Raw genomic sequence first — 25,953 nt, 5'->3', positions numbered from 1 at the left:
TGTCTGCAGCGAGAGGCAGACATTTTCCTTATGGGAGCTGGAAATAACTAAAGCACTCCTTGAGTGGTGGAAAATAATTATTCCATGGGTAGGAATAATAATAATAATAATAATAATAATAATAAAAAAAATAATAATAATAATAATAATAATAATAATAATAATAATAATATATTTTAATACCTTAAAAAGAAAATGTCGTTTTAACACATTGCTTTGTTGCAGAAATCCAGCTCTCTAAACGCATAATATTTTTTAAATTATTTTAGCTTTAAGATTATTTTCTTGCTTTCAAAACAAAAAAAATCTGGATCAAACGTCCCAATTCAAGCAGAGAAAATAGATTTAGCACCAGAACGACGCATGTTGTTAAAATAATTATAATAATAAAATTGACCAAAGAAAAACAATTCCAGAGGCTTTTAGGAGCCTTCAGGGTTATTTTGAATCGATTTATCCTCAAACGTATGCTGCGTCAGATTGAGGTGTCCCACCTGTCAGTCTGCCTGTCTTTCGGTTTGCGTTTAAAACTGTAACAACTGAGACAATGGAGAGAAGCGGTGGGTTCAAAGCTCCTTTGTCCATTTAAACGTTTAATAGTCTTCCAAAAAATGCAATAAATTACATGCACACATTTACACATTTTACACGTTTCCTCTATGACTGTCATCAAATACATTGCATATTCCTCTGAAATGTGAACGAGTCCCATAGAAGGAAAAAATAACAATAAAAAAATAAAAATCAGCCAAATGAACAACAGGGGTTTTGTTTTTCTTCTCAGTATAACGTCCCAGTTCCGAGTGCCAACGAGTGCTGTATTGAGTTCGGGGTCTGAAGGTGGGGAGCCATGGAGCTGCCGGCGGGGGTGTACCAAGACGGCGTGTTGTCCAGAAAGTTAGACGCCACCGTGTTGATGCTCTGTGGCTGCAGGCCGTGCGCCCTGGAGGGGCCCTGCGTGTCCCACACGGCCGGAGACTGAGGAGAGTTGCAGGCCATGGGGTCGCTGGAGCTGGGGCTGTGCTCCGGGGGAAGCTCGCCATTTTTCATGATCTTCTTCATTTTGGATCTTCTGTTCTGGAACCAAATCTTCACCTGAAATAGAAGCAACATTAAGTTAAAACTCTTTATCTTTATCTTATGGCACCGACAAGCGCACGGTGCGTAAAATGCGCCACAGCAATTCTGTTTTTCATTCCTAATAATAAATATCTAAAACGCATGAATATATGTATTCTAACAGGAAGCGGTTTGAGGTGATAAAAGCACACCTGTGTCTGCGTGAGACCAAGCGAGGCAGCGAGCTCGGCTCTCTCCGGCAGCGCCAGGTACTGAGTGTTCTGAAACCTCCGCTGCAGGGCGGCCAGCTGGAAACTGGAGTAAATCGTCCGAGGTTTCCTCACCTTCTTGGGCTTCCCGTTCACCATCCGAACCTCAGGTTCGCTTATCTCTTTTTCTATAAAATAACAACAATAATAATATTAAAGAGACCGTCGGGTTACCAAATGAACAAATCTTCAAAATAACCTTTATTTTCTAAAAGTTCTTAATACAAAGCAAAGTGTTTATTATTTTTATTTTTGAGTTACAATAAAATTAATTTAGAAAAATAATTTTCTGAACATTTAGGATTTATTAACTGGATTTTGTTTCAAATATATTTGTTGTGGATTTTAAAGACAAAACCATCAATCGAATTGAAGAAAATGAGCAGATCTTGTGTTTTTGTTGATAATCCTTACTCTGCATGATTTCACACGAACCGATCCGAATCGGGCCCGTACCTTGAGGACTCTGCTGGGCTTGCACTCTGCTGTAAGTCCCGGCATACTGGTGGTAGGCTGGGGTCGTGTACGAGCTGTAGTCACTGTAGGACTTTGTGGAGTAATTTCCAGCGGATCCATTCACGCTCGGGTACTGGTACTGATAGGCGCTGAGGGGCTTCCCGTACGAGGAGGAGCTGGGAGAGCAGTAGCCGTGAGGGACTCCGCCGGCGGGACTGTAGTAGCCAGAATCCGTGGCTGAGGATTCGGGTAAAGTAGGAGATTCCTGAGACGGATGGTGCATGGCGGAAAGCTGGAAGGAGCTCTGGAAATCTGCGGGTTTCACACTCGGGATCCTCCGATCAAAAACTCCTGTCATCATTCGAGAAGAATTTCGTTGATTTAGTTTATTTAATGAGCCAAAAGCACAAAAGAAAAGAGGAAATCAACTCCAGATCGGTGTGCAGATCACGCTCTCATTGTGTCGAGAGGCTCTCGGGCCGTCGGGCTCTGCTGAAGACTGCAGCCAGCCCCGCAGCAAAGACTTGGTTAAATCCTAAAACGCGCTCTTACGCACTGCAGGGAGGATCTGGTTCCATTGGCCAAGGCGCACACAGACAGCTACACCCAGTTTACTCCGCCAGCTTCCTTGAGAGGAGGGGACCTCTCGGGTTGTTCCACAGCTCTCGTTCTAGCAACAAATTATACTTTACAGGGATGAATCACAAATAATAAAACCTACCATAAACGCTTTATTTCTTAAAACGTCTCTACGAAAAAATCTTTTTTCCTTTTATGAAATAAGCAAAGTATTTGCTTTTCTTTAAACGAGAAAAAACACAAATTAACTCATTTATATTATTGTTTTTTCTTACTTTTTGATATGAATATTGCAGTATTATTTATACAATCAAGCACGTGATTAAACGACTCATTATATATTATCTGGGAATCTGTAACACGATGAAGCTGTTGTGGTTACATTTTAATCGGTGGAGATTAAATGATCGTCGTGTTAATCCACCCAGAACATTAAAATCGGTCGCTTTGCCTCCATTTAGTGGTAAACGTTGCCCCCTAGTGGTCGTATATGTGAACTACAGTCACACATTTCTGGAAGAAAAAAGCATGGATGAACAATTCTGTTTAAAGTTAAAAATGGTTACATTTGACAGGAAATGTAAAAAGTAAAATTTGATGAAGGGCATAAAAAACAAATTCCTAACCAGAGAGGGAACTGAATTTCAGCATTCCAGAAGAAACACAATTAGAAGAATGTTACAGATCCATCCATCAACTTTAGATAGAGTGACTCTCGCACTGTGTCCTCACTCTGTTGTAAATTATTTGTTGCAGCCTGTGGTCTTAAACGGTGTTACAAAGTGGCTGAACTAGTCTGTCCAAAAAAGAAAAGGTGAAGTGGATGCAGTGGTCCATCAGGTCCTTATAGGCTATGAATCATAGAAATCTGCTCAGTGTCTTAACATTTTCTGCTTCAACGAATTTCTGTTAATTTAGACACAGTAAAAGGACCACATTACCTGCATGTGCATCATGTACATCACACTTCATGACTGATAACCGCTGCAAAATGTAAAAACCCTTTTTGGTTCATCATAATGTAAATTTGTCTGCCTTTGTTACCAAAAACCGTAGTTTGAGTGCATCCGAACCTACATCATAACACGGAGCCAAACAGCCTGTTTCCCATCAAAAACAACGTGATTTGTCCCTCTGTGTCCCTGAGACGGAATGGAGACACGTCTAGGGTGTCCTCCACCTCTCATCTAATGACTGCTTGATATAGTCACTAGACATTTTGAAAATTAATAAACATGTGTGTGTGTGTAACTCGTCATGAAAAAAGAACAAACACATATAAATAGTCCCTGAACCTCTATACTGTCTGTGTAATCAGTTCTCCTCATATCATTTTAGTGTTTTATTCATAATCAACTTCTGACATGCGCACTTTACACCAAGCAAGTTTTAATTAAATATTTTCACCATCAAAATATAAAAAGCAAACCACAAACAAGTTGATTTCAGATTGCTGAAGCTTCCCATATCACATTAAATGTTTTAATGCATAGCAAACTAAAATGTGTATTTCAGCCGCTTTATTACCCCGGAAATACTTCTTCGGTCTTTAAGTTGTTCCTGTGACTTTTTCTTTTTAGTGACTTTTAAATGATACGCATCGGATATCAGTTTAATGATGTCGCATCAAAGTTTAGCTCTGATGAAAAATGAAAGAATAGTTTTTCCGAATTTTCGCTTTTGATTCGGATGGACGCTAAGAGCGCGCAACGTGCGTCTGATGTCACTGAACCTTCCCGCTGGCAAGATAAACCTCCCCATTCATGAGCATTAACTTTTCCACCATGATCGAGCCAAATAACACTGTTAAAGATAACGAGCGATGTTTGAATGAGTTAGCGACAAATTGGTAGAGACGATGTATCAGAAAAACTTATTTATTCAAGTAGAAAAACACTAGAATTCCTGAACGTGCAGCTCTTTTTTTCAGTCTGATAGTGAGGAGTAATTCATTAACATTTTCATTTATGTTTGTGCAGTTTCAAAGTTAGCTCATTCAAATTACATTTCTGACATGTGAATCCAATAAACTGATTAAATCATGATTCTATGTCAGATAATATGACACAAAACAGAAGCTTTGATCGGTTTTGAGAACGAAAGCCCAACAGCGGAAGTGGACGACAGCGAGTTCTCTTGCCCCGCAGGGATTTCAATGCCTCCGTTCGTCTCTGCTCTCGTTTTGTGTTGGGGGGATGGGGTCGTGCAGAGGATGAGAGACTCCAATATTTACCACTTGGCTAACTAAACTTCTTTATCTTCACCTTAGTTTGTTGGAAATACCCAAGTCTGTAGGTTCTGTGTGAGGTTAGGCGGAGGTTGGTCTTCTAAAAGTGGAGTACCGGTCGTCCACCATACGCTCAAAAAGTCGACAAAATGTATTCAGCTGGAGGTAAGTGCTACTAACCATTAGCATCGACTAAGTGGATGATGGATTTCTTTCCAGAACGGCATCAATCTACTGCCGATACATTCTCCGGTTTTGTTTTAATTAACTTATTATTATAAAATAAGTTCTTCAACGAATGATGCATCCTCGACTTAGTGGAGGCGTTAGTACCAAAAGCGAGTTTAGCTGCATTAGCCAAGTTAGCTTTAGCGGCACCTCGTTTCCCCAACTTGGTAAACTTCCTCTGCCCTTAAACGAGGTGGAATGCAGTCACTCGACAAACTGTATAATATTCAACACACATGGTGGGTTTTATTTGCTTTTTTCTTTAAAAGCTGCCACATGCTAACAGTAGCATTTAGCGGCAGCTCATGCTTCCTAATCTCAATCACAAATCATACAAATGGTTACCATAAATGTGTCAAATGAATAGGTTTAAGTTCATTTACATTCTACATCATTTCCCACAAAATTTGTAAAAAATCGAGAGTTGGAGCAATTTTGCTCGCATCCTAAGCAAAGATGGGACGATGTATGTAAACAAAACCAGAATGCAAGCATGTGTTTGTCACGTAAGACCACATTTTTAACATCCGACACAAATACAGCAAATCATAAATATAATTTCTGGGAAAAGGGATGATTTCTGCTTTGAACCACAAGCTCGTTAGAGTAAAGTGGGGATAACTAATGACGTTTGGCTCATGGGCAACAACAAGTTAGCTTGATTGGGTTCAAATTAACATCTGTCATATAACTCATTCTCACTCTCACACACACACACACACACACACACACACACACACACACACACACACACACACACACACACACACACACACACACACACACATATATATATATATATATATATATATATATATATATATATATATATATATATAGACATGTTTCATCTACATTTTATTAAGACATTAAGAATGTTTCTTTTTGGCAGGGCAGGTGGTAATTAAGTTTATTTATTCTTTATTTAACCAGGAAGGTCCCATTGAGATTAAAAACTTCATTTTCAGGGGAGTCTTGGGATTGGTTAAAAAATATATAATCAACAGTTGAATAATGGCGATTAGTTATCTGCTTAAATGCTGAGGTAGGAAGGAAAATGCAGAAATTTAACGAGAAAAGTTTATAAGCAGTTTAACTTTTTTATGCAGAGGCTGAAAATAATCACCTCTGCCATATTTCATTTGCATCTATACCTTCAGGCATTTGTTCTTCTCCATGAGCCTTATTGAAATAAAACTAAACAATGAGCTGAACTGTATCAGTTCTGGGCTGTTTCCTTATGAACGGGTGGCTACATTTATGCTAGATTACCAGCTCGTTTCATCCCGTCTGTGTGTTTGTAGATTAGACATACTTCATTGCAGACGATGGTGCTGGCCGGGATGTGATAAAAGACCGTCTGAAATAGTTAACGATGTTCTGAATTAAAAAATATTTAAAATGGGAGATTTTTTTTCTTTTTTCCAGGTTTTTTATAAAGATTTCTGACTCTATTTGCATTTAATGCTGTAAAACTAGATTTCTGTTTTGTGTTGGGTGCTTTTTTTTGTTTAAGTACAGAGTACTTGAGTCCAAGTTGGATCTTAAACATTTCTAACGTATAATTTTATCCCCTCTAGGTGCTGAGGTTATGGAGAGGCCACATTCTTCTGGGTCCATAAGCTCTGGTAAGCTTTCTTACTTCTAAGCTCTGGTCCCAGGAGAAACATGATATATTAAAAAAAAATATATATATAAATATATATATATATATATTACACCTTTCTGTCATAATGAGATGCACTCTACACAGTTTAACTTCTGATTAGATTATTAAATTATCTACAGAGTATTTCAGCAGGGCTTTGGAGCTTATACCTGTGAAATGCTGATTTTTTTTTCTGTGAAGGACTTTGTATGTCTTATACTGATGTAGTCATTTAAGCTTTGTTCAGCCAAAACGCAAAGTGCTGATGTCATGTGAGCCGTTTACTCACATCCAGGGTATCCGCGGGTCCTTAAAAAGTCTTAAATTTACTTTTCCAAATTTAAGGCCTTGAAAATCCTTAAAAATGACAAATAATCCTTAAATCCAGTTTCCAATGGTCTTAAATTACCAAAGACCCAATAAACAAGATTATTTTATTTCTATAAAAATTTTCGTGAATTTCTAAATTTGGCTCCCTTAAACCTGCAGATACCCTGCACATCTTATAAAAACTCCACATGTTTCTATTAAATTGACACCAGAGACAATTCTGAGATGCTTCTCTTTGTGGTGTAAGAGTCCTGGGGGGAGAAAGCACGTCACTGGTGTTTCAGTCAGCTGGTCGTCTGCTCGGTGCATCAGGGTCATCGAAGGGTGTTTGTATGAATGACCAGAACTGGAGAGTGGAGATAAGGCAGTGAAGGAGTCTGTGTCTGTTCTGACACACTCCGATATCACAGGACCTCTAGAATAATCAGCTCCCATTAATAATAATAATAACAACCTGTTTATTTTCCTGGCTGTGCTTATAGGAATACCTCAGTGTGGATAACTGAATGTGCTGGCCACTGAAACTCCCAGTAAATTAAAGAAATGTCTAGTTTTTTCTTTTTAACATCAGATCAGTGTCTTGAGATGACACTTGTGACATGTCTGTATAGAAATTAAATGAATTGGATTACGATTTTAAATCAACGCTTCATACATTTCCTGCTTCACCCTCCTGCTTGTCGAAAACAAACAACTGTCCTTCAACATCCTGCTGTAGCTAGTGCTAACGACTAGCTACTGCTAACACAAGCCAATGGAAGCTAAATTAACCACAATGTTAGCATTTATGTTAGCTAACGGCACAGTAAACAGCTACTGCCATAAAGCAGGTAGAGACCTCCCACTGCTGGGGCTGCAGTAGAGCAGGTTGTCCAGCAATCGGAGAGTTGTAGGATCGATCCTGGCTCCCGGCAGAGAATGCTGCTGTTGTGTCCTTGGGCAAGATGCTTAACCCACCTTGCCTACTGCTGGTGGTCGGAGGGACCGGTGGCGCCTGTGCTCGGTAAAAATTATGATTCAAGAAACACTAAAACTAGTTTGAAAGCAACAGTTTAAGGTATTAAAAACTCTTCAGTGCAAGTAGACCGATATGTCAGTGGGCCGATATTTGTCCTGAGTAAAGAAAAAACGATCTTTTATAAGCGCCTCTCAAGATAAAAATCACGAGGTGCTTCACAAAAACAAAAAAGTATATAAAAAAAAGATTTTAAAAATGATTTAAAATGTTTAAAATGAAAAAAAAAATGAATTGTGATTAAAAAATACAAGGAAAAGGAGAGAGAAAATGAAGAGGAAATAGGGAACAAGAGCAGAACAAGGAAAGGGTGGTGACGAAGGTCACACCTAAGCCTGAACAGGTTAGTTTCAGCTGCTTTTTAAAGGAGACCACTGAGTCCACTGATCTCATGCTCAGGGGGAGAGAGGTCCAGAGTCTGGGGCCACAGCAGCAAATGATCTGTCATTTGCAAAGCTAATCTAAAGTCAGGCGCATCCTCGGGAAGCCCGGTGCAGCTGCAGAATTTCATTCAAATGTATTTTTACATTCACTAAAATCTGCCTTAAAAAAACTCTGAATTAACTTTTTTTAGGTGTCTGATTTTAACAGGAAGCAGTGTACAAAGTTACAATGTAACAGCTAGTTAAATTCAGAGTTCAAAAACTGATTTAGCTTCAGAAATTTTGAGCATCAACTAATTTTAATACTGACATTTTACCATGAAAATGAGGGGGAAAACCTCTAGGTATCAGCATCAGTATTGGCAGTAGGAAAACCAATATCGGTCCACTTCTACTCTTTAGTGTTGCGACAAAGCTACTGGCTGAAACACTTGGCCATTCATTTTCTCTTGACCTGAAGCACATGTGTCAGACACAAGGCCCGCGGGCCAGATGCGGCCCGCGGAGCATTTTTATGTGGCCCGCGAGATAAATGTCAAAAATATATTTAAACTGACCCACTGGCTGATTTCACCGCAAAGACTACAACTCCCATGATGCTTTTAGGGATGCACCGATGGATCGGCATTTGATCCCAATCGGCCGATAGCGCCCCTATCGGTTTTGATCGGAGTTTTCAAAATAGATCAAAGCAGACCGATCAGGTAGGGTTGTCACGGTAACCGGTGTAGCGGTAAAAAAGTTGACATTAATAAAACCGTCTTGTTTTAAAAAAAACTATATTATCTCGGTGGGTTTACCGTGGCTGCGGTGTAGGCGCGGTGACCCTTACCAGCCATCGTATCATCTGCTGAAGTTGCCGGCGGCACATGCGCACTTTGTTGTTTACAACCAAAACTTTCTTGAAGCTAAAGCTGAAATAATGGTCAAAGGAGGAGACGGCAGGGCTCAGGACATTTTTTATCCCTCAAAAAGGACAAAGTCAGAAGTACGGGCATATTTTGGATATTTGAAGAATGCCGAGGGAGTTTATAGAAGACGGACGGACGGCTATCCTGTTTGCAGCACGAGCAGAAAAAGTGTCTGTGAAAGGCAGCAACGCTTCTTATCTCATGACACATCTGCGTGACCATCACCCACAACTCTGCAGTCAACGCAAGGCAAGCTAACGTTAGCGTTTTAGCTAAAATGCGTGATCCGAGCATTTGGGTTGAGGGAGAAGGCAACGAGTCGCTATATAAAGCAGCCGCAGCGCCGCTACCTGCATATAAACCGTGTCGCGGACACCGCCATGTTGAAATGACGCTATGCATTACGGGGCTCCCAGGGGCAGATAAGAGTTGGTCTCTCTCCGAGAATAATTATGAATTTAACAATGATTACTGCCTGATGACATTTTCCCACATCTGCAAAGCTCACTGGAAGGACAAACCGAGGACAATATTTTCCTGATATAGGGTTTATTACTCAAGTAAGGGTAAAAAAGTATCTGATTAGAAGGCTACTTGAGTACTGAGTATCATCTGATGTAATACTTTTAAAATGATGACATCAAACAGACATAAAATAAGAAGTTATGGGCAAATATTGTTTTTTTTTTAAAGACTAAAGGGGAAACGTAAACAAATAAACAACATAATTACAAAATAACACATTTTAGGCTAAATTTAGACACAAACTGAGGACAATATTTCCAGACATACAGGGTTTATTTCATTGTGTGAAAATGTAGCACGTTTAAAAAAAAAAACGCAATAACACCGAAAACCGTGGTAATTTCGGTCACAATAACCGTGAGGTTAAATTTTCACACCGTGACAACCTTAATACAGACCATTTTAGAATAGGTTACGTTTCCTTTATTCCCAGATTATGTAGTTTGTAGCACTCCTTATAATGTTGTAGAAAATTTCTGGCCAATCCACGTGATCGGTATCGGTGATCGGCAGCAGAAAACCTGATCGGTGCATCCCTACCACTCATTTTCTCTTGTCCTAAAGTGTTCTTATTATCGATTATCATTTAAGTTCGGAGCGAAGGTGGGTCAGGATTCAAACATGATTTTGGTTTTCTCTGGCTTTAGAACCCCCGTCCTCCCCGGTACCCGAGTATGTGTTCAAGCCTCCGTCACGACCGGACTTTGGCACCATGGGTCGAACAATAAAGCTTCAGGCTAACTTCTTTGAGATGGAAATCCCTAAATTGGAGGTTTATCACTATGACATCGACATCAAGCCTGAGAAATGCCCCCGGAGGGTAAATCGGTAAGTCTCCCTCGCGTGTTTGATCAGCAGATGAGTGTGTGCTGATCCATCTCCTGTTCTCAGTGAAATCGTGGAGCACATGGTCCAGCACTTTAAGGCTCAGATCTTTGGTGATCGGAAGCCCGTGTACGATGGGAGGAAGAACCTCTACACTGCCATGCCTTTGCCAATAGGCAGAGACAAAGTAGGTAAAAGTAAAGCGCGTTCAAACAGAATCAACTACTTTAGCTTATTGCTCGTTTCTTTTCTCGCCCGTCTTTCCACAGGTGGAGCTCGAGGTGACGATTCCAGGTGAAGGCAAAGACCGCAGCTTCAAAGTGTCCATCAAGTGGGTGTCGTGTGTCAGTTTGCAGGCTCTGCACGAGGCACTGTCCGGGCGGCTTCCCAGCGTTCCCTTTGAAACCATTCAAGCCTTGGATGTGGTCATGAGACATTTGCCCTCCATGAGGTTCGGATGCATGTTTTGGTATTTAATCACCAGAATTGAGTCAAAGCTTTTGTCTTTTTAGTCAACTCTTCATACTTTGTTTACATTAGTTTTCCGGCAGCATTCATCATGTAAACCTAAAAACGTGAACCCAGAAAAGTCTTGTTGCATTTTTAAAAAAATACATAATTAGATGATGGAGGAGACCCAAGTCTGACCAGGAACTTTGCTGTTGCAGGTACACCCCCGTGGGGCGCTCTTTCTTTACCCCCTCAGAGGGATGCTCAAACCCTCTGGGTGGTGGCAGAGAGGTGTGGTTTGGTTTCCACCAGTCCGTCAGACCTTCTCTCTGGAAAATGATGCTCAACATTGATGGTAACTTTCATCCTGCTTCAGCTAAAGTTGCGTCAAACCAAGCTGCTTCCACAAACGGGACCCTCGTTTTTGTTTTGTTTGTAGTTTCAGCCACTGCTTTCTACAAAGCTCAGCCTGTGATTGAGTTCATGTGTGAGGTGTTGGATTTCAAAAGCATCGAAGAACAACAGAAGCCTTTAACAGACTCTCAGCGTGTGAAGTTTACTAAAGAAATCAAAGGTCGGTAAAATTCAGGACAAAGCTTTTACCTCAACGTGCTTTAGTGATTTGGAGGCAAATGTATAAAAATGTCAACTTATTTAATTTGAATTTACTAACGATTAAGCCGCTTACAGATTAGCGTCAGTACGGTTGGGGGAGGATGGTGTCGGTTGGGTCTCATACGGGCAGTGTAGTGTTCACATGCAGCTCAGGAATGGGGAAGTCCCCGAGCACGTGGGCAGCATGGGAGGTGCACCGGAAACTCTGTGGTGTTCTCCTTATTAAGATGAGCAAAGGTGGACTCGAGCTGTGTCGCTTTTGGAAACTCTGAACCACAATTTGCTCCTTGTTCTCCCACTTTGTGCGTGTCCTCAGGCTCTGCTCACACACACACACACACACACACACACTGCTCTCTCCTCACATTGAGCAGCTGTGGCGAGAGCTCCATGCAGAGATGTTCGCTGCTCAGAGGACACACACACACACACAGCTCTCTTTTCCTTAGTCCCACTGAGCAGGAGCTTCGTGCTGCAGACAGAGATGTTTACTCAACAGTATCCAGGATGAAAATGAATCAGCTGATCCTACTCGCCGATCGGAGGTGGTAGGTGGGATTTTCAGCCAGTTAATCAGTCCGTAGTGTCGCCTCAATCCCAGTCAGACCTCCGAGGAAGAGGTCTAGAAATCAGCAGTCACCTCAGAACTAACACGTATCTGACCCAGGTGTGAAACCAAATTCTGGTCTGGTACCTGACCGTAGTGACCCTAATGTGTAAGCGCCAATACCTTAACCACTTTTACATTTAATTTTCAGACAATTTGAGGTTTGATTTGGGATGATTTTGCTCAAATGTTTTTGTCGTTCAGTTCCATTATCTTACGTGTGTGTGTGTGTGTGTGTGTGTGTGTGTGTGTGTGTGTGCGTGTGTGTGTGTGTGTGTGTGTGTGTGTGTGTGTGTGTGTGTGTGTGTGTGTGTGTGTGTGTGTGTGTGTGTGTGTGTGTGTGTGTGTGTGTGTGTGTGTGTGTGTGTGTGTGTGTGTGTGTGTGTGTGTGTGTGTGTGTGTGTGTGTGTGTGTGTGATCCATCCATCTAAGTATTTTAAGCTGCTTGTTTGTGATTTTCCCATCTAGGCCTGAAGGTTGAGATTACTCACTGTGGACAAATGAAAAGAAAGTACAGAGTCTGCAACGTGACCCGAAGACCTGCCAGCCATCAAACGTAAGGACCGCCTCATTAAAGCTGCGATAATTAATAATTCTCCAGTGAAAAAAATTACAAAACAGTCCAATGTCTCCTTCTCAGCCAGCTGGGTGGTTGTTTGTTCTTCTCCTTTAAAAAAAAATAAAAATAACTAGAGGGACGTAGCCTTTGTTTACAATCTGTCCCACCTCCATACTTCCTGGTTCTGCAGGTTGCCACGTCTGTGCTGGCATTTATAATTCAACACCAGCCGGTGAAAAGCAGCAGCATAACTAAATGTTAGCCAGTAAACAGAAGCTACCCAGAAGTCATTTTTTTGTATCTTTAAGAAGCCACAGCACCCTTTTGTTTGGCTCTAATATTGTGTAAAGAAGGCTATATGCTAATGAGCTAACAATGCTAATGGTGAATTAGAAGCAAATTGGCTCAAACCATCTTAAGCAAATTTTTCAGTTGTCAAAAACTTCAATGTTATCCTTATCAAGTAACTGTGTGACTCGTAGGGCTCGATGATGAGGCCTAAAATCAATATCACCATATATTGAGTTGTCCACTAGATGGGGCTGTCACGTGTATTACATTGAGTCACTTCATCACGTGGCTCAAGGTGGCACATAGCCTAGTGAACTAGACCAAATTCTTGCTTTGCAAAGAATGGTCTAGGCATGCTCCATTGGAACCCCAGCAGCTCCTACCAGGACTCTGGCTAGCCAATCACAGCTCTCTAGAGGGGTTTCAAACACATAAAGAGCTGTGATTGGTCCATAATGGTGGGCCAATCATTGTGCTCTATCTGCTTAGTGAACAAATCACAGAGCTTTATCCGCTTTGTGGGCCAATCAGGGCACTCTATATGCCTGGTGGGTGGGATGATGCAACAGAGTGAAACAAGAGTATGTCACATTCATTGTCCAGTGCAATGTGGAGATCATTTGAAAGACAACGGTAGAACCCGCCCCACAACCGAGAGCCGTCAATGGAGCATGGCCACTAAATAATACATTTATTTAGTCTGGCTTGCCAGGCTAGGTGGCACAGCTTAGAGACATGAATGTTGCCAACCGCCACATATTTTCAGTTTTTTTTATTATCAAATAGGGCTGCACGATATTAGGAAAACCTGCGATATTCAATAACAGTGCTTAATATTGCGATATCGATATTACTCACGATAAATGAACAAATACTAAAGTATGCAGTGTTGATGTCGTCTGGCGTGTGACGTCTGCTCTGGGTTCAAAGCAAACAAAAACTAATGCATGAATTCCATGACAACATACCATTTTTATTGCAGAAACATGCAGCTGCACCTGCTACTGTATTAGCAGCTGCACCTGCTACTGTATTAGCAGCTGCACCTGCTACTGTATTAGCAGCTGCACCTGCTACTGTATTAGCAGCTGCACCTGCTACTGTATTAGCAGCTGCACCTGCTACTGTATTAGCAGCTGCACCTGCTACTGTATTAGCAGCTGCACCTGCTACTGTATTAGCAGCTGCACCTGCTACTGTATTAGCAGCTGCACCTGCTACTGTATTAGCAGCAAAACAACAAACTGCATGCATGCAGTTTCTCAGTGACTTTAAAACATCACCACCACCATAAAACTTTTTCTGATGCTCCAAATACAGAAAAACATCCCTTACCAGGGTTTTTGAATAAATAAAATCAGAAAATTAGTTTAAATGTTAAAAGTTAACATCACTTAAATGCAACAGCAAATTCTCTCATTGCTACTGAACATTTTCTCCACTTATGTGGTTATGATTAGGGCTGCAGCTATTTAATCTTTTATCGATTAATCGAGTACTCTAATAAATTACCCTTTTGCATTTTTAAACCATTATATCAAATAGCATGTTATAAAATATGAAAGACTTCTTGAAATGAGAAAGCAATTGCCAGTTATTCTTCAAGTTAATATTCAAAATTAGTTTTCAAAACTTCAGCACTTCAACTTTACTTCACAGTAAACAAATGCGAGCGGCTGCGGCCCAAACGGCACCAGAACCGCTCACGGCGCAAACATGGCTCGCCGGCTATTTCCCTATTAACACACGTCCGTTTTAATTTCTACACTTTTTTTTGTCTCACACTAACAAGGATTGTCGAAAGCATGTTTGTCATGGTTATGTCAAATTATACTGATCACAAAACATTTATTTACTTTCTTTCGTTTTCCTCCGCCACTCATAAATACCTGCGTCCTCCTGCAGCAATCCTGAGGGACAACCATCGACATAATATACGGGGACAACGGACGTCAATGACAACACAGTAAAAAGTCTGACGTGTTGTAAAAACTGCTATTTTTAGCACATTTTAAGTCCGTGTTGCTACCAGACGTACGGTGTGAGCTGCAACTGAGTGCTACAAATGAAAAAGTCGCACAGAGTCCGCAGAATATATAGAAATACAGGCTAAAATGCATTATCTTGTAGAGGCTCCGAGTCCGCTTGCAGAAGTGACATTTACATGTGGATGTTTCCTGGTCAGGTGCTGCAGCATGGAGGATGTGGTGTTGTTGTAGGCTAGATCCATTTTACAGTTTTTACACTGGACTACGTTTTCCGCCTTACGACGTGAAAAATGGTCCCACACCTTTTGAAGTTTTGTGTCTTTTTCGCACTCCACCGGGGTCCATGTTGTCTGCCATGGCTTAAGAGAAAGTTAAATTATATTCGCTACTCGCGTGTGCCTTCTGTGCAGTGTGTATGTGCGTCACTTATTTCGGTCCGGGTGAAACACGACCCCGGGCGATTGCAAAGCCATGAATTAATTAAACATGAATTAAACAAAGCTTCGAGGCAGAGAATTTGACTCGAGGATTTTTTGTACTCGAATTATTCGAGGTACTCGAGGAATCGTTTCAGCCCTAGTTATGATATAAGGCTGTTGCTGCTAGTGGGAAGTGAACTGTGCTGGGCCAAACTAGGAGAATATTAAGATTTTCTGAGGGAAAGAGAAAAACAATCGTCTACCTTTCAGAAGAGGAACTGGCAAAAAAACTACATGGAAAATATGTGAAAACGTTTGTTTTTAACCCCAAATTGAACAAGTTTACTTAGATCTTAAAAAGCAGCTCAGATGATGAAACTGCAACTATGATTCTGATAACAAGCTAACAAATTGAGCTAGCTCCTGTTATGATAACCGGCTAGCAGAGCTTCTGACTGACAGTTTATGTGCAGCAGCAAATCAACTATCCTGATTAACAAGGTTATAAACGCTCATGAATGAAAAATCACTTTGATGTGTGGGGGAACTTTTCCAGGCCCTCTTTAGCAGGGTGGGACTGGGAGGAGAGTGCTGTAGCCTTTTAGCTGGAAGCTAACCGGAGCCTGGGGCTAATGGTGGGTTGGTTCATCGGCACGTGTCGGAGTCAGCCCGGTTATTATCAGCTGCTTAACGACACCGAGCGGACTCGCGTTTGAAAGCAGCGCTGATTCCAGAAACCTCAGCACAAAGTGCGTTCGTTAATCTGAGCCAGCATGACGAACAAGGGAAGCGAGCAGCAGCGGAAAGCGGGGACAGAGCGGAGCGGAGATAGTGGAATTTTGGGGTAAGGGTCTACGTAGGGGGCGGGCGTATTACGTGAACGGACCCATCTGTTTGGCCGCATATCAGAAGGACTACATTTGATTGGTCAAATAGTACTTCTGTGTAAAAAAACAGCTGGTTTACAAAAAGGTGATGTATGACACGGATGGAAATGTTTGAACCAAACATTTATCGCCGTTTTTGACGTGCTGTGCGATGGGCCTATCGCACGTCCTGTTATCGCGATGACGATAATTTTTCGATATATTGTGCAGCCCTAATATCAAATTTATTGACGTGAAAAAATGTCAGCGTCAGAAGTTTTGATAACGATAAGTTCTCCATTTATCGCCCAGCCCTAGTGACTCATCTTCACTCGTCATCTTGAGTCTTCTGGTGCTGATCCGTAACTGGCACCAGCTGCTCAGAGCGCACCGGTTCGTTCTGATACCTGGACTGCAGTACCCAGATTTGACCACAGGATGGCACTTTTACTTGGTGCACCATTAGATGCAGCATTTTTATGATGTGGATGTAAAAGTTGGTGAAATTGTGACAGAAAGTTGACTCAGACTGAAACACCCCTACCCCTGACACGCTTATTATTCTAAAACATGATTGTTACTATGTTCTAGGTTCCCCTTACAGCAGGAGAATGGCCAAACTATTGAATGCACAGTAGCACAGTACTTTAAAGACAAGTACAAGCTCCACCTGCGATACCCCCATCTCCCGTGTTTACAGGTGGGACAGGAGCAGAAGCACACCTACCTCCCTCTCGAGGTAAAACTCCTTTTATACTTCAGTATTGAAGAGAAATTGACCTCTGCTCTTGACTGACTGATTTCCTGTGAAACACATTTTTTTTGGTCTTCTTCCTTGTCCATTCAGGTGTGTAACATAGTGGCGGGACAGCGCTGCATCAAGAAGCTGACTGACAATCAGACCTCCACGATGATCCGAGCCACGGCCCGATCAGCGCCGGACCGTCAGGAAGAGATCAGTAAGCTGGTACGTTGGTGAGAGAGAAGCGCATGCACCGGTGTTGTGTGATGCATCGTTCTAAATGTCTAACAGTCTGAGCAAACTCAAATAACCTGAGTGAATTGAGATGTCAAGGCAGCAAAGCTGTTAAATAGAAATCTGTCACCAGATGAGGAGCGCCAACTTCAACACGGACCCGTACGTCCGTGAGTTCGGGGTGATGGTGAGGGATGAGATGACGGAGGTAAATGGCCGCGTCCTGCAAGCACCTTCGATCCTCTACGGAGGCAGGGTAGGTTGGTGGATGCCCTCGCGTGTTCCACGTTGCAGCTCTCACACAGTGACGAGCATTAATGGGGTGCTGGTGTTGCAGAACAAAGCGATAGCCACGCCCATCCAGGGCGTGTGGGACATGAGGAACAAGCAGTTCCACACCGGCATTGAGATCAAAGTCTGGGCCATCGCCTGCTTCGCTCCACAGAGACAGTGCACCGAGCTGCTGCTGAAGTAAGTAGGGTCCACACAGCAGGTTCCGACCTCGGGAACATCGTGTTCCTGAAAGCAACACAGAAGAACCGTGATTGGAGCCAGTTCTTTTGTTTTCAGAGCGTTCACTGACCAGCTGAGGAAGATCTCCCGTGATGCTGGGATGCCCATTCAGGGTCAGCCATGCTTCTGTAAGTACGCCCAAGGAGCCGACAGCGTGGAGCCAATGTTCAGGCACCTGAAGTACACCTACCAGGGCCTGCAGCTGGTGGTGGTCATCCTTCCTGGGAAGACACCAGTCTACGGTGAGGGGTCTACTCAGTTCTGCTGATTCTCACAAAGATGCCTGAATGACTTTTTTTACAGGAAACCTAACCATCAGTAAATAACTAGCTAACCTGTGTTGTTGTAAAAGGTTAAAACTTTTTATTATCTGGAATCTGGACCAGATTAGTGGTGTCACGTCTCCCTGTTTCTGTGTTCTCCAGCTGAGGTGAAGCGCGTTGGCGACACGGTGCTTGGAATGGCCACACAATGTGTCCAGGTGAAGAACGTACAGAAGACAACACCCCAGACTCTCTCCAACCTCTGTCTGAAGATTAACGTCAAGCTGGGTGGTGTCAACAACATCCTGCTCCCCCAGGGCAGGTGGGTGAAACACACCAGTAGCTGGAAGGATTCTCCGGCGAGTTTTGTCTACAACGGCTGCTTTGTGCTTCCACGTCAAGGCCGTTGGTGTTCCAGCAGCCGGTCATCTTCCTCGGCTCAGATGTGACTCATCCACCTGCAGGAGATGGAAAGAAGCCTTCCATCGCTGCTGTAAGTAACTGTGCCGTCACAAAAATCAAAGGTTTAAAAAGTCCTGCTCTAAAACTAAAAGGTTGGTTAAGGATCTGTTTCATGGAGCTGGTATTTGTAGTGCATCTTCATCACTTGAACTGGTGCAATGTTCTTCCTGCTCGGTTGGGTTGAACCATGATCCAAACTGTGATTTCAGACGCCATCATCATTTTTGCTGTTGACTGACCCAGGATCTGTTGTGTTAACTGTTTTTCACATAAAATGTCATAAAGTTAAAGTCCCATGGTCTTCATCACACACGGGTGAAAGTCATCTCTGCATTTGACCCATCCCCGTGGAGGGCAGCAGGGTTTTTGTGGGTGGGGTGGCGGTGGGGGCTCTTCCATGAGGGGGGGTGCACACGTTCCGTTGCTGTTTCTCACCAGTGTCAGCTGATGGAGGGCTCTAGTTTCGTTGCTCCGTTCGTGTCAGCGGACACGGTCGGGTCGGGGAGTGGAGGGAGGCGGGGCATGACGCTTAGCCCGGCGGGTCGCCAGGCTTATAAAGCGCCGGGGGAAACCCTGCATTTGACAGCAGTTCTTACCTTCAGTTTTCTCCCTTGCATCGTTAGAGCAACCGCTTCTAGTGTTTGATGATATGAGGTCATTTCCTGTACTGTTTAAATGTTCCTGTACATGGTGAATATTGTTCTGAAGCTTGATGAGGAGAAAATCATGAATCCGTCTCAGCCCTTCTGATCAGACATCCCTCTTGTGTCTACGAGTTTCCAGACCAAATGATCACTAAGCATCTACTACCGGTGTCACATGTCCTGTTCCCTGTCAGGTGGTTGGTAGTATGGATGCCCATCCCAGTCGATACTGTGCCACCGTGCGGGTGCAGCAGCACCGTCAGGATATCATCCAGGACCTGGCCAACATGGTGCGGGAGCTGCTTATCCAGTTTTACAAGTCCACCCGCTTCAAGCCCACCAGAATCATCTACTATCGAGACGGCATCTCTGAGGGCCAGTTTAGCCAGGTACTAGAACCACATACCGGTTAATGCCCTCTGGACTGGTGGTGTACCTCTCTTCCAGCGGTTTGTGTTTAAGATCTTTGAACTTTGCAGGTTCTTCAGCATGAGCTGCTGGCAATCCGCGAGGCCTGCATCAAATTAGAGAAGGATTACCAGCCTGGGATTACCTTTGTGGTGGTGCAGAAGAGACACCACACACGACTCTTCTGTGTGGACAGGAACGAGCGGGTTCGTATGACTGCTGGCATTCAGAGGAGTTCATCAGTTTATGATGAAACGGTCACAAACTTGGTTTCATATGTTTGTTTACAAAACCCCGTCAGCACATTGTCTGTATTCATCAAAGCAGTGATAAGCTGTCATGTTGATGCTTTTCTAATGCTTCCATGCCCCTGAGTTGTTGCTTTTAAGAGAGGTCCTTTATGGACAGATATTTGTGAAAAAGATCGGTCACTGAATTCTTCATGCGGGCTGAACATGGAAAATAGTCTCCTACACCTGTCTGTGACGGTGTGCCAAAAACTGTTTAGATGCCACGGGAGCGCTGCTCACTCTTGTTTTGAGCCTAAAGTTAATGAAATCACACACCACATCACCACTGAATGCCACCATCTGTCTCCTCTCGACATTTACAAATATCACCCATGGCTCATTGTTTGTTTGTAAGAGTTGAGTTTAAAGTGTTTGGTGTTTTAAATACAGACAGCATTTAACCCGTTAAAACATAATGTTAGAAACATTTTTTTCTGATAAGAAATGGCCACCAGCACCTGCGTACAGGAAGATTTAAAGTGACACTGAGCAGTTTCCTGCTCCTCCGTTCTAGTGGCTGAAAGTGGAATTACAACAATCGTAAACAGCCCTTCTGTAGCTAGCGCTAACAACAGCCTAACACAAACTTGAGCAAGCTAACACTAAAATAATCTACAAAGTAAAAAGATCCACACTGGTGGACAAAAAATACTACAAGTTCAGAAGCAACAAAGCCGCGTCGTCATCAGTCCGTGATTTGGTAGCCTCCTTTAGCTCCCTCATGCTAGTGCAGGCCACAACGATGTTTGCTCTGGTTTTAGCGCTTTGCTTCACCTCCAGAGACACAATACCATTTAAAAAGCAAACTTCTTTTATTTCTTCTAGTGCTTTTTTTTATTGACTATTGGCAAACGGAAAAAGCTAACTGCTAGCATAAGAGCCATCAGCGGTATAGCAGGCAAACAGCTCCCCCTGTAGCGCACCTACCTGCTCCACAAAACTATGAGTGTGATTTTTGGTCGGTAGAGGGCTGCTAAGTGGTGTCGGACATGAAACTGATCAAGTTTCATTAATCACTGAGATCAATGTTAAAGAGCTAGCTTAAAATAAAAAACTATTCAGTGTTACGTTAAGGACGATGGATTACAAACACAAGATGAGACCATTTCTTAATATCGTAACATTTCTGCAGCTCTAAAGCAGAGTTGAGTCCAAGTTGACGCGCCCATATTGACTCGCAACAGGGAAAGCTGTTGGTTTAATGTGCAATAAGCAGAGAACGTCTCGAGTAGTAGAAGCTAACTGTTAGCATTAGAAACTACACCACACAGCAGAACTCCTCCAGGCTTGTTATTTGTGGAGATGAAACGTCAGCGTTGCAGAGCAAACAATTGTACGTCGCTCTGGATAAAAGCCTCTGCCAAATAAACTGAGTCGGTGGTAGTCGTGTTGCTGTTAGCCAGGCCGAGGCGAGATGTCCAAATATCAGGAAATAAGACTCCAAATCCTGCTTTCTGAACCTATTTTCTCATCTGGATGAGTTCTCCATGCTGAAACGGGCGCACCGGAGCTCCCCCCCCCCCCCCCCCATAATAGGACTTAAAGCCATTCATTCCTAATAGAGACCACTGCAAATGTAACACAAATATAAGTAAAGGTTCTCTTCTTTATGGATGCTTTTTAGCAATTCTAGTTGTTTTTTTAGCCTGTATGGCCTCTGAAGGAATAGTTTGCATTCGGCAAGACTGATGAGCTAACGGTTAGTCTGAGTGACCAAAGTGTGTTGCCACCATGTACCCAGTCTTGAGCATTTCATATCAGTTCATACAAATGTTATATTATTAACTTTCATGCTGGTGTCTGTTTTTACTCTCGTCAGGGCCATTCAATTCCGTGCCTCGAGGGCCAGTATTCGGCACGTTTTAGTGGTTTCCCTAGTCCAACACAGTGGTTGAGTCAGCTCATCAGGCTCTGCAGAAGCCTGTTAATCACCTGCTGATTGAAATCAGGTGTGTTGAAGCAGGGTTGAAACTAAAACGTGCTGGATAGCTGCCCTCCAGGCCCGGAATCACATGGCCCTGCTCTACATGATTATTTATGAGTATAAAATATCACTTAACTGTAAAATGTAGCGCTAGCCTAGCATAGCATTTCCTGGACTCTAGTCTGGGAAGAACGTTTTAAAGGTTTTGCTGAAATAATCATGAAACACAAAGTAAACGTAAACGTTTTTGAATGCTGTGAAACTTACGAGACTGGAGCTGACTTTAGCATGTTTAGGCTACCTTCCATTAGCACATTAATCCTGAAGGATTTGTCGAATGGAGGCCGTTCAGGAAGCCGTCTAGAGCATGATAGCAGTCCAGTTACAGCCGGACAAAACATTTTAACATTGTCTTTGCAGGTTGGAAAGAGTGGCAACATTCCGGCAGGCACCACAGTGGACACCAAAATCACCCACCCCTCAGAGTTTGACTTCTACCTTTGCAGTCATGCTGGCATTCAGGTGAGAGCGGAACATGGTTGCCTGTTTTTTGGTGGTTTTAGGTGAACTCTTTCATTTGTGTGTGTGTGTGTGTGTGTGATTCCTGCAGGGAACCAGCAGACCGTCTCACTACCATGTGCTCTGGGACGACAACCACTTCTCATCAGACGAGCTGCAGGTTCTCACCTACCAGCTTTGCCATACCTATGTGCGCTGCACCCGGTCCGTTTCCATCCCAGCGCCAGCCTACTACGCCCATTTAGTGGCTTTCCGGGCCCGCTACCACTTGGTGGACAAAGAGCACGACAGGTTGGGGCCTAGATGTTTGTTTACCTGCAATAAGACTCGTTGGTTTAGTAAACGACCACTATAAACAGTTTTTTAGGGATGTTCCGGTCACGGTTTTTTACCCTCGACCTGAGTTGTGTCTGCTTCTGCAGAGGCCCAATCTGATACTTTAGACATGCATTAATAAGAAAAAAGAACGCACCAGTTTCCTTAGTTTATCTTTCATAACGCATCATTCGTTCAGGAAGTACATTAATGGGAAACGCGTTAATATTAAGGATATATTTAAAAGTAGCCTCGTTGCTCTTCAAATCGTTGGTGGACAGCTGTTTAGAGCAACGAGCATTCCCTCAACAGGGACGACATTACAGCCGGCAGCAGGCGCGCTCTTCACTACAAAACACCTGCAGCGTTGTGTCTGTGTAGTTGGGACGAGGAAGCCGGTTGTACCGCGGCTCAAGGAGACGGAAAAACCCAACGTTTGCGACCACTGGCAGGCATCCAGTGTGATGATTTACGGCTATCTTGGCATTTTTTCTGCCTGTAGAATTTCTTTGCTTTTTCGAAGGCGTCCATCAGTGTCGGCTAGTTGCGAGGTTTTATCCGAGTTGCTGCTGTGAACAGAGCAGGGTTGTTTTAGGAGGCATATCAGATTCGGTGTTGAACGCAGCTCTACCTTTCCCACCGCATTAAACGCCCAGTTTGCACACGGTGTCTTACACTCCTTTTGCTGTCCGGTTCAAAATGCATCCAAAACTTTCTCTCTCCTGAAGCGAAGCTGTGTTAGCCCGCTAGCTAACAGCTACGTGTTATGGCGTCTGAGTTCCCTGGGCTACCTGAAATTGTGGGACGCTGAAGTGTTTTTGTCCAAGAAACAAAGAATTTTGATGTAGATGAACTTGTTAAAATTAAAACTCAAGCATTGTTATTCAATTTGAACATCTCTGGAGGAATTTACGTCGCACTTGTTTCATGAGGTTAAATCCGATCTTTTCCATCGGAATCTGATCCTCAAACACATGATTTGGCCTTATTTCTGATCATGTGATGAGATCGGAGCATCCTTGTTTATTCATTTATTTTATTTTCCAGTGCGGAGGGCAGTCACACATCAGGCCAGAGCAATGGGCGGGACCACCAAGCCCTGGCGAAGGCGGTCCAGATCCACCAGGACACCCTGCGCACCATGTACTTTGCTTGAGCGCCGCCCCCCGGCTGGCGTGGGTGAGACCCGACTGTCACCGTGGTCACACACCCCCGAACACACCCAGCAGCGCACGAGTCTACAATTGTACTGCAGCCCCTAAACCCAGCATAATGAAGCCATTTATTAGACTTAAATGGGTGAATTCAGCTGAGCCAGCTTTGGTTTTACTTTTTGTCTTCTAGTCTCCGTTTTCAGTCGTGTTGGCAAATGTGTTAATTATGAAAATAATTTGTTAAATTTGCACACTGAAAAAAAAACCCTTCACTTTTAAGATGGTGGGCGGTGGGATTTGGAAGAAGCTGTAGTTTTATTTTGCCGCGGTCCTGGTGCTTACGGAGAGGAGACCATTTTCTACCCAATAACTTAGTCCTCGACAAACATCAGCCAATGAACGTGCACTGACCAGGATGGGTACCTCAATAGGGACACAAGTACTTGACCTCATCCTTTTTTTTTTTTTTACTTTACCAGTGGTCATGATGAGCTGATGAGTGTGCCATTTGGGACCATTTTTCTTTTCTATTCAGATGATCGACCCTCTTCTGGGTTTTCAGTGTTGGTCCTCGATGCCAAACCCTGGAGGAGGAGTTTAATCGGACCTGTTCATTCTCTGAACAGCATGTAGTTTATTGGATGACGACTTTTAATGTGTCGAGACTGAAAGAGCAGCAGCGTGGATCCCTCTGTCCCAGTTATTAGTCTGATCCATGAAAAGGTGGCGTCACTGGGACTGGAACCCAACGGCGACACCGTTGTTGTTCATGTATTCTGAGCCACGTCGATAAAGAGTTAGGAACCAGTAAAGACGTGATGAAATCTTTTAGTTTTTTTTAAACATAACTCTTGGATGAATATGCATGTAGCTTTAGACGCCTAGTTTTTACGTAACTGTTCCTGAACACACCTCGGCCCCGCTTTATTTTTTATTGTACATATTAGCCGAAGAGCGGGGTGTTTGTGCGGCTTCTCCGCGCCGTCGAGTCGGGCTGCAGCATTTTACGTGAGAACTGATCAGGAGTCAGTCTTTAATGTAGATTCGTGCTTCAGAAGGGAGAGCAGTGGCACAAGAGCTTAGGAGGTTGGTGCAGCTTGATTCAGTCGGTCTTTTTTACAAATCCGTAATGTTGCTAAAACATAAAAAGTCTATTTTGAATAAGCTTTTGACGGAGACTGCTGAGAACGTTTTTAAAACTGGCCCAGATCTGTCTAAATTACCCGTTTGTATACACGTTTTCATGCCTTCTAGTGGAATTAAAACCTCCCGCTTTCGTTTTACTGCTCAGTTAAGCTGGTGAATGTTGGAGTGTTTTTTCTAACTATGCATCGTTTTTACCTGTGGGGCGTCCCGCTTGAATTTGGACTCTAGAGGTAGACAATCAGGGCTGTTTGTCTCTTTTAGCATCATTTCTTAGAGCTTATAAGCATTTTTATGAATTTCTAGGATGAAGTATTTATGTGGTCGTTTGTAGACTTTTCTAGCCTAACGTGGGCGTGTCCTTTCTAACATACAGTCTTTCTCGGCCAAACAAGATTACAAACTTTTAGGTAAACGTTATGGAAACCTAAAGAAGCACAAAAGGACGTGTTGATTCTAGGTGCTAGATGTTTTCACTGTAAATCACCTGAAATCCTCGTGGGACCTGTCCACGTGTTTGTGTTTTGTTTTTTAAAAAAAGATGCTTCGTTGTTTTGAGGCTCTCCCTTTGATGACCTCATTTCCTGTAAAGCAAATCCGACTGACTGTGTTTGTGGGGCATTCTTAAAAAAAAAGAGAAAAAAAAAAAGAGCAAATGGTGTACTTGATATTTACTGTTATGATGTCAATATTGTTGTTATCGGTGCTGGTCTCACAACGTGTAAATTCTGGGATGCACTTTTCCTCGCAGACGATGGGTTTGACTTCTACGCGCGTGTCGGCCGTGGTGCGACACCGGTGTAATTGCATGGAAATGGCCGTGTGTTCTACCTCCTGTTACCTGTTTTAAGTGTTATGGTAACATCACACTGCGGGCCATTTCTGTATAATTGCCCCCGCCTCCTTATCTAATCGACATCGCTGGAGTCTCGCAGCAGAAGTTTTGAATGCTTGGCATGGACGATGCGTTTTTATCTGTTTCTGTAGTTGCATTTTATTAGTTTCGTAGTTTAACGTCACCGAAGAGCTGTTTTTCCTTTTTTTTTTTATTTAGATTTGTGTGTTTTTAAGCTGTACGACCAAATTCTTCTA

The 25,953-nt window shown here is 43.0% G+C and overlaps 2 protein-coding genes across 4 annotated transcripts; one reads left to right on the top strand and one right to left on the bottom strand.

Moving 5' to 3' along the window:
• Positions 1–565: 565 nt before the first annotated feature.
• Positions 566–2,347, bottom strand: dlx5a (distal-less homeobox 5a). 2 transcript variants are annotated; one of them, XM_015955824.3, is made up of 3 exons: positions 1,743–2,347; positions 1,272–1,456; positions 566–1,095 (listed from the first exon to the last, which is right to left on the bottom strand). In XM_015955824.3, exons 1-3 carry the CDS (start codon positions 2,143–2,145, stop codon positions 781–783), a joined length of 903 nt encoding a protein of 300 aa, XP_015811310.1. In that variant the 5' UTR covers positions 2,146–2,347; the 3' UTR covers positions 566–780. The 2 variants fall into 2 exon arrangements, with proteins under 2 accessions (XP_015811310.1, XP_015811311.1); XM_015955825.3 differs by having other exon boundaries at positions 1,785–2,332.
• Positions 2,348–4,549: 2,202 nt separating this feature from the next.
• Positions 4,550–23,873, top strand: ago2 (argonaute RISC catalytic component 2). 2 transcript variants are annotated; one of them, XM_054745091.2, is made up of 20 exons: positions 4,550–4,755; positions 6,399–6,446; positions 10,278–10,458; positions 10,522–10,642; positions 10,725–10,906; positions 11,124–11,260; positions 11,345–11,479; positions 12,596–12,683; positions 16,842–16,989; positions 17,098–17,217; positions 17,360–17,482; positions 17,564–17,697; positions 17,797–17,981; positions 18,165–18,324; positions 18,405–18,495; positions 19,303–19,497; positions 19,588–19,722; positions 22,151–22,252; positions 22,341–22,540; positions 23,612–23,873. In XM_054745091.2, the coding sequence occupies exons 1-20, from the start codon at positions 4,740–4,742 to the stop codon at positions 23,718–23,720; spliced, it is 2,610 nt and encodes an 869-aa protein (XP_054601066.1). In that variant the 5' UTR covers positions 4,550–4,739; the 3' UTR covers positions 23,721–23,873. The 2 variants fall into 2 exon arrangements, with proteins under 2 accessions (XP_054601066.1, XP_054601061.1); XM_054745086.2 differs by having other exon boundaries at positions 17,360–17,697.
• Positions 23,874–25,953: the final 2,080 nt, after the last annotated feature.

This window comes from Nothobranchius furzeri, chromosome 11 (genome assembly GCF_043380555.1).
Source record: "Nothobranchius furzeri strain GRZ-AD chromosome 11, NfurGRZ-RIMD1, whole genome shotgun sequence".
Classification (NCBI taxonomy): domain Eukaryota; kingdom Metazoa; phylum Chordata; class Actinopteri; order Cyprinodontiformes; family Nothobranchiidae; genus Nothobranchius; species Nothobranchius furzeri.
Note: the sequence above shows the minus strand (reverse complement) of the source record. Positions and strands in the feature narration are given on the sequence as shown.